This window comes from Octopus bimaculoides, chromosome 3 (genome assembly GCF_001194135.2).
Source record: "Octopus bimaculoides isolate UCB-OBI-ISO-001 chromosome 3, ASM119413v2, whole genome shotgun sequence".
Classification (NCBI taxonomy): domain Eukaryota; kingdom Metazoa; phylum Mollusca; class Cephalopoda; order Octopoda; family Octopodidae; genus Octopus; species Octopus bimaculoides.
The window spans coordinates 73,638,661-73,648,034 of record NC_068983.1 but is presented as its reverse complement, the minus strand read 5'-3'; the positions used below and the strand labels follow the sequence as shown (position 1 = coordinate 73,648,034).

Genomic DNA, 9,374 nt, shown 5'->3' with positions numbered 1-9,374 from the left:
CACACACACACACACACACACACACAATACGGGCTTCTTTCAGTTTCCGTCTACCAAATCAACTCACAAGGCTTTGGTCGGCCCGAGGCTATAGTAGAAGACACTTTCCCAAGGTGCCACACAGTGGGACTAAATCCGGAACCATGTGGTCGTTATGCAAGCTACTTACCACACAGTCACTTTACCACTCTCTCTTTCTTTTTCTCTCCCTTCTCTCTCTCGCTTCTCTTTCTCCTTTACTTTCAATTTCCCTGTCACACATAAGAAATACTTAAACACACACACACACACACACGTGTGTATGCGAGGGGTTCTGAAAAGTTCCTGGCTGTGGGTAAAGTAAAATATAGGAAGATAGGTCAATTATGATTTTTTTTTTCAATATATTCCCCTCCCACATTATTGCAGTGGTCCTTCAGTTTTTCTAAGCCCTGTAAAGGAATTCGGAAGGTTGGGCCTCCCGGGCCTTTCCCGATACCCTTAAAGCCATGAACTTTTCAACACTCCCTCGTATATATGCAAAGAGAGACAGACAGACAGACACAGACAGATATCCCAGCGTTATGGCTACTTCAGCTTACGGGATTTGGGCCTTATGAGAATTCGGGTAGATTTGAAATAATTTTAAAGCTACACTTACTTCTCAGGCAAAACGCCGCTTCTCGACATTTCAACTAAGATCAAAGTATAATTAACAATTTGGAAAAAACAATACCCTCCGTACATATATGCATGTGTGTGTGTGCAACTATTGTATATGCGTCTCCGGTTTGAATTGACAGCTTATAAATACAAACAAATGACTGAAAACCAGAATCGAACCTACAAATCAACGTGATTCTGAACTCTGCGATAATACTCTTAGTCCTTATCAGTGGGTCTCGCTGCCTAGTTTAACCCCAGTCTTTCCTCCTCGTGATATTGTGGCTTATTTGAATATTTTTCGACTCTTATTTCTAGCAATGCTGGTACTACCTGGTACCCTTAATTATATATATATCATTCTTCTTCGTCACGTCTAAAATAAACACCAACACAATCACCATTACAAACCCACCAATTCCTACGTGACCAACACTAGAAACAATAGTATGAACAAGGTAAGCAACCCTAACTAAGATGAACGATAATCATATGAGATCATGCGGTATCTATCATCAACAATACAATTATAAGAAAACTACGATCACCGCCTCACCTTACAATATCCCCACCAGCACCACCAACATCAAAAGCAATCCTAAGAACACAACTAATTCCAATGTTGCAACATTAGAATTAGCATCGGCATGATAGCAATGCCTGTAGCTACATACGTTGTATGTCAGTGCAACAGAGTCTTTGTGAGAGAAGAAATGTGGAGTTTTTATGATTCATGTCAGAGATGCTAGAAGCGAAATACCCTTCAATCTGGTTACCTGTGAATAAACTGTAATCATACAGTATTCCCTCTCATTTCATTCCTTCACCCTTTCATCGTTCCATTTCTATTTTTGTATCCTTAGTGATAAAACAACCACCTTCTACTCACACAAAACACTTCTCCCCTTTTGTTGCTTTGGTACCTCATATTTGCTGTGGATAATTGTTGATCGCCGCCACTGTAAGATTTATTTGAAATCCAGGATGTGTGAAAGGGAGACATCAAGTAGAACAGAAGACATTAATGCGGAAATATACCATAAACAAATAACAGTAGATATCAAAGTTACTGGTTTCAAATTTTGGCATAATTCCAGCATGTTCGAGGGTCGGGTAAGTCGATTACATCGATCCGAGTGCTCAACTGGCATTTATTTTATCGAACCCAAAAGGATGAAAGGCAAATGAGAACTCAACAGAATTTGAACTCAGAACATAAAGACGGACGAAATGCTTATAACATTTTGCCCGACATACTAACGATTCTGCCAGCTCGCTACCTTCTACTGGATATTAAAATTGTTCTTTAAAAAAAAAAAAGGTTTGATATAGGAGGAAACATCATTCACGTTGTTAAAGCATTCAAGTTTTCAACGTCTACAGTGGGAACAATATGTGACAATAAAGAGAAAATTAGATCAAATGCTCAAGAAAGTGCTCCGTTAATTACTCTGATCTTATTCTTCATAAATCGGGGTGTATAGATCAACGTAATGTGCTGATAAGTCCGGTGGTAATTTTAAAAACGGCCCAAAGTTTGTATGACACATTGAGGAAAAAGGAAAGTGAAACTTCTGAAAACCTGGTTTGAAAGGCTTGAAAAGATCATAAATTTGCACATCATAAAAATTACAAGTGAAGCTGCCTATGCTGATATGTACATGCATATGCAATGCCATTTTGAGGACGATGGCTACTCTTTCATTTTTTAACAATGACATTTTTAATATACTCAGACATACGTGTGTGTGTGTATGTGTGTGTGTGTGTGTGTGTGTGTGTGTGTGTGTGTGCGAATGGATGGATGGATATTAAAAGATATTTGGAACAAAATAGCAAAGATAATAATGAAATTATTTTTTATAAATCACATAACTTTAAAAAAAATATCGATCTTTTTAATATATTATTTAAAGGTTAATGGAACTTCTGAATCACTTTCCATACACACACACGCGTGCACGCACGCACGCACACACACACACACACACACACATACACACACACACACACACACACACACACACACTGCTTGCACGCGCACACATGGTATTGATATCTTTACATATATGTATATACATATGCACACATACACATATCTATACATATGCATGCATGCATACATACATACATACATACATACATACATAAATACATATATACATACATAAATACATACATACATACATATAAACATACATACATACATACATATATGCATGTATGCATACATACAAACATACAATATATGGATACGCAAACACACATTCGTACATACACACATGAGCACACACACATGCACAGACACACATACCGACACATACACATTTTTGATAAATTCAATACGTGCTCCGATTTTAAAATAGCTCGAGGTTTCCATTAATTAAAATAAATTCGAATGTAATGTAAGTAAAAAGGAAGAAAACATGAAAACAATGGCATATACGACGTAGGTCTTAACAAGAAGAAAAGATTTCTATTCACCGATTTTCACATTTTCCACTGGTATGACAAAGATATTCTCAGAGGCCATTTTCAGTACCGACTTATCTACATAACATCAAACTCACTGTCATGAGAATATTAATCTTAGCAACTATATCTATTCACCTGTAATGAAAATTTTACTACCTTGCTAAACATGTAGGTTGATTATGAGTGTGTGTGTGTGTGCGTCTGTGTGTGCGCGCGCGCAGCCTGTGTGCTCGCGCGCCTGTATATATATATATGTATGTATGCATATATGTAATGAGTTTTTGTGTGTGTGTTCACACGTGCGCTTTGCACTCTTCATTGCAATCCTCACCTCTGCTCTCTGTATTTGCTATCTAGGTACCTGCAGCATAAATACATCTAATGTACTATTATTATTATTATTATTATTATTATTATTGAGTGAGAGAGCAGTGCATGCCAACAAAGTGATACTGGGGTAAAATATACGAAGCTCAGTATACCCATCACGACTACCCGTCTGATAAGGATACACCTTGCACATGCATTACAACCATATGTGCGCGACATGGTGATCTCATATCAAGATAAACAGCGCACGACCTTGCAGGTGGGGCCCAGTTAGAATTTTCTTCAGGTTGAGTAGCCCAACCCGCTCAAAAAGTCCCCGAATAAGGGTTGTTTAAGAATGTTGAAAGAAACGTCCATGTTTCCAAAGGTGAATTATCCAAACCCCAAAGAATTCCTCTCAACACATGGCTATGATTCTCCCTCACTATTTCTGCTCGTAATCAGAGATGCACATATCTAAGGACATGCTCAACTGGTTAAGTCAAACAACTGACAAGGGACATGCTCAAGTGGTTACGGTCAAACAACTGACAAGCAAATCTGTGCTATTGCGCAGAATATTTGCTGTAACCCATCTTTTAAACCAAAACAAAATAATGTACATGATAACATTTCCAATCAGTTAAGATCAGAAGCCTAGAGATCCACTACCTGTTATTATTATTATTATTATTATTATTATTATTATTATTATTATTATTATTATTATTATTATTATTATTATTATCATTATTATCGAGTGAGAGAGCAGTGCATGACATCAAAGTGACACTGAGATAAAATATATGAAACCCAATATACCCATCATGACTACCCGTCTGATAAGGGTACACCAGGCACATGCACCACAACCATATGTGCATGACATGGTGATCTCATATCAAGATAAACAGTGCATGACCTCGCAGGTGGGACCCATGGCTATGATGCTCCCCCACTACTTCTGCTCATTATTATTATTATTATTAATACTATTATTATTATTGTTCAGTAGTTTTATTTTTATAACGTGCTTTCACTTCACTACCGAGCGCAGCTCTGTGCGCCTTGGGTATGTGCTGTGGTTTGCTGTGGTGCTCTTATGGTTACTGTATTGAAAGTGTTTTGCGTAGGATGTGTGCAGTGCCCAGTAGTGCAATTTTCTGTATGTTATATATATTTGTAAGTCCTAGTGTTTTTGTTATGTATTTGTCTGAATATTTTTTTATTATACCTAAGGCACCTACTATGATAGGAATTGTTTCTGTTTTTAGATTCCACATTCGAGTTACCTCTATTTCCAGGTCTTTGTATTTTGAAAGTTTTTCCGTTTCTTTTAGGGAAACGTTGTCATCTGCTGGTATTGATACATCAATTAGAAAGCATTTTTTTTCTTCATGATCTTTGACAACTATATCTGGTCTATTTGCCTTAATTTCTCTATCTGTGTGTATTGGCATATCCCAGAGTATGGTTGCTTTCTCGTTTTCTCTTTTATTATTATTATTATTATTTATTATTATTATTGCTGTTGTTGTTGTTGTTGTTGTTGTAGTTAAGGTGGTGAGCTGGCAGAATCGTTAGCACACACCAGACGAAATGCTTAATGGTATTTCGCCTTTCGCCATGTTCTGAGTTCAAATTCCGTCGAGGTCGACTTTGCCTTTCATCCTTTCAGGGTCGAGAAACTAAGTAGCAGTGAAATTTCAGGTCTTGTGCCTATAGCAGAAAGTATTATTATTATCATTATTATTATTATTATTATTATTATTATTATTATTATTATTATTATTATTATTATCATTATTATCATTATTATTATTATGTTGTTTTTTTCCTTCTTTCTTCAAATTTTCTTCCATTTCTCGCCGAGTGTTTTCCGTACACCTAGGGCAGAGAAACTCGTTGTATGCAATCCCAGTTTACACACGCAAATTCACAGGTAAACCATGTATTTAAAAAAAAAAATCATGAATGGATGTTGTTTTCACAGCGATAATGCTCTTCTCAGTACATGAGTCGTTCCAGTTAGCACGATTTTTTGCACTTCCTGTAGGGATGGTAAGCCTGGTATCATTTTCAAATAGGTTTCAGTACCTTTTTTTTTATCATTCCTAGAGATCCTACAATAACTGGTATGGTAGGATAGAAGGCCTTGATGCTGCAACAGTGGAAATACTAACTACCTCAAGGCTGCTTCCAACAACAACAACAACAGAAATGACAGCTAAAAGAAAGGCGTCACTACAACAACAGCATGCAACCGCAGCAACAGTGATTGCAGCATCAGCTAAAAGACTAGAAGCAGCACATGCAGCAACAATACAATGAGAAGAAGCAACAGCAAGATAAACAACAGAAGATACATCGCCATCAAAAACCACCACATCACAAACAACCGTAAGAGAAAATCCCCAAAACAACAACAAAATAAAATCAAAGCCCTCACCAAGACAAACCCCTTCCCGACTCACACCACATAGACATGTAGTGTGGTGAAGGTGTCTTTGGGGAGCCTAAATAGCAAAAAGTTAGTAATGGAAATAAAGGGAATAGAAATAAAAACATGCGGATAAAAGAAATTGTGAAACATGAACAAATAGGGAAGTTGTATTTGAGTAACAATTCAACAACACCACCTCCAACAATAGCAGCATCAGTACTATCAACACTGTCATGTCCATCACCACCACCAATATCGCAGGCGCCATCATTACAAGCAAAGCGCAACCTTACTCACTCGCACACACCAACAGTTAGAACACACCTCAACACGAACAAAAAGATTATTAACTAGGCGGCCATAAACACAAATAATAACTAACTAATGGATCACATACACCAACATAGAAGCATCACGCACTATGACTACAATATATCAACTAATCATAAAAATCATCGAAATATCAAAACACATAACATCTTAAAAAATAAATACCCCAGAGAAGTAAGAGTAGGAGACTTCTAGAGAGATGTAAACAAAAGCCTGTATAATGAACAACATGTGGAAGACATAACCAGTTGCAGGGGCTGTAATAATTGTCTCTCCTTTAGTATAAGGTGGGTTCTTCTCCTCTTCCTCCTTCCGACTAAATAGCCTTACTTAAAATAGACAGTATAAATGCAAGAGGCCTAGGGTCGCCGTGGAAGTAATGTCACCAGCTCAACAAGATCAGATCACTAGATATGGATGTAGTGATCATTGGCGAGACCAGAATTTCCAAGCCACGAGCCTTCACATCCATTTTCGGTGGGTACGAGTTGTACGAATCTCCAACTTAACCGAGATTGGAAAGTGGAGTGGATGTGTTGTTTCGGAAAGGTTTGGATCTCATGATACAGACCATCTTCATGGACCCAGTATGTAAATTGATAGTCCTGTCGTGAACAGCAGTAAAATGGTTGTTTGTTTACGCCCCGAAGGTGGAACTGAACCCAGAACCATGTGGTTGAGAAGCAAAATTCTTACCACACAGCCACGCCTTCTCGACCAGATTTCTTCAGGCGTCTGGAGATTTCCCTCGATACTACATGTAGACTCCACAATCAGCAGGAGGGACAGAATATTTACGACATTAGTGATTATTCAATCACTGTTTTTCTATCTCAGTAGAGAAGGATTTTGCTTTACCATGTAGTTGGCAATGGAGGCGCAATGGCCCAGTGGTTAGGGCAGCGGACTCGCAGTCGGAGAATCACGGTTTCGATTCCCAGACCGGACGTTGTGAGTGTTTATTAAGCGAAAACACCTAAAGTCCCACGAGGCTCCGGTAGGGGGGGGGGCGACCCCTGTTGTACTCTTTCGTCCCAACTTTCTCTCACTCTTTCTTCCTGTTTCTTGAGTAACGCTGCGATGGACTGGCGTCCCGTCCAGCTGGGGGGAACACATACGCCATAGAAACCGGGAAACCGGGCCCATGAGTCTGGCTAGGCTTTAGAAGGGCGAAAAAAAATGTAGTTGGCAGAGTCGTGCTACTGACAAAGCGAAACGAGACAGAAATGTGCATCTAACATTCTTACCGTTGCTACTGAACGATTTTCGTCTGCTACTGATATATTTCTGTTTCTAAACACAGTACATCCAACAAGAGATATCTCTGGACAAATACTGCAGTTAACTTACTTTTTGCGATGGTAAAAAGGTGTGAAAACACCCTGTTCGTTCAGTGTCGCCCTCTCTCGGGAATCTGAGACATCGATGTTTCGAGTTTGTTGACTCTTGTCGATCAGATGTTCCTGAGAGGGGCAACCCTGAGCCAACTGACAAAGCTTATAACTTTATATATAATTCAGCCAACACATTGACTGATTTGCGCTAGTAGATCGCCCGATCGAGAAAAATATCGGAGTAAATGTGCTAAGCAGTGTTTACGTATAATCACAATTTAGATTAGTTGAACTACGTTTGTCACATATTTCAACTGCTAAAGGCAAATACACTGCAGTTACTATGGAGAAAAATTATCTCTTATGGTAAAAAGGTGTGAAAACACCCCATCAATCAAGGATAAAATCTATATAGGATTTTATATATATACTTCGATAAGAGGATTATTAGAAGCAAGAGACAACCGCATTCCCTAAAAAAAATTACTCACCAGTGCCAAATTACCAACCAAAAATACACCTCCACAAGTCAAAAAGTGAAACCGCCCTAACTGCGGAACTTGCATCTTCCTCTTAGAGAGCTCAACATACAAATTTACGTCAGGTCAAACTTTTGCCATAAAATATGACTTCACCTGTGCTTCGAAGAACTTAATCTATGTTCTTAAATGTGGAGGTTGTGGTGGCGACTACATTGATCAAACTAGCTTAACTTTGAGGGATAGACTTACGGTGCACAGGCAACAAATCCGGGACCCCACTACTAGGAAAATTCCCGTAAGCAAGCACCTAGACCAATGCCCCGTAGACATAAACCCTAAATATCAAAGCAATGCACTGGAAACACTTCAACCCAATTCCGCTTAAATAAGGAAAACATATTGATTAAAAAAATATAAACCACAACTGAACATCCTTTAGAAAGAAGAAAAAGCAGTAAAAAGAAAAGAAAAAAGACTCAATTTCAACACAAAAAACAACCAGGAACAACAACAAAAATTTTTTGTAATCTTTAGTAACAATCTTCCACCCAGGATCCAAAACTGCAACTCCAAATCACCATACAAACACCAGTTGCTGACGTCACCCACCTCCAGTCCAATGAAATTCTACAAACACCACTTGCTGTCGTTACCTAATTCCAGACCAATCAAAACCGAACTTCAGCGAATACAACGAAATGATCCTTTAAGAGAACCAACCAACCTGAACGACTTTTGACCGTCTCCATAAGGAAACCAACCAAGCAGAACAACAAGCTTGACCACGGAAAAAAAAACGTCGCCAGTATTTTAGCTAATCAAAAATCAGATCCGCTTGCAGAAAAAAGTTATAAATTCATATGATCCCAAAACATACCACTACAAGCGAAAGCGTCTCTTACAAGGGGATCAGAGAAACTGTAAACCAAATTCCCTTTTTTTACTACTTTCATTTCACATTTGTTTTTTTGTTTTTGTTTTTTTTCAGTATGACTTGACGACCACCACTAAAATTAATGAACTTTGTGCATTCAAACAAATTGATATACAGTTTTAATTTTATTGACTGCTATGAACATTCAAACTTACACTTTCTGTTTTGAACATCTTAATTTATCAATATTGAAACATTTTAGTTTGTCAAAATTGAAACATTTTAATTTGTCAACATTGAAACTTTTAAAGATGTATTTCTAATTTTAAATTTTTATCATTGATAAACAAAAACATATTGTTGAAAGTAGTTTGGTATATATGTAAATAAATGTATTTTAAACATTTACAAGTTTTTAAAATTTAGGTGCATTTTCAACAACACATTTTCTTATATATGCATATATATATATATATATATATATA

General features: G+C 37.6%; 1 protein-coding gene across 1 annotated transcript in view; it reads right to left on the bottom strand.

The window, feature by feature from the left end:
* Nucleotides 1-3,261, bottom strand: part of LOC106880276 (feline leukemia virus subgroup C receptor-related protein 2) — a 300,669-nt gene extending 297,408 nt beyond the window's left edge. Inside the window, exon 1 of the mRNA XM_052966223.1 lies at nucleotides 3,127-3,261. Within this exon, the coding sequence (XP_052822183.1) occupies nucleotides 3,127-3,175 (49 nt within the window). The 5' untranslated portion in view covers nucleotides 3,176-3,261. The remainder of the gene's footprint in view (nucleotides 1-3,126) is intronic.
* Between the last annotated feature and the right edge of the window lie 6,113 nt (nucleotides 3,262-9,374).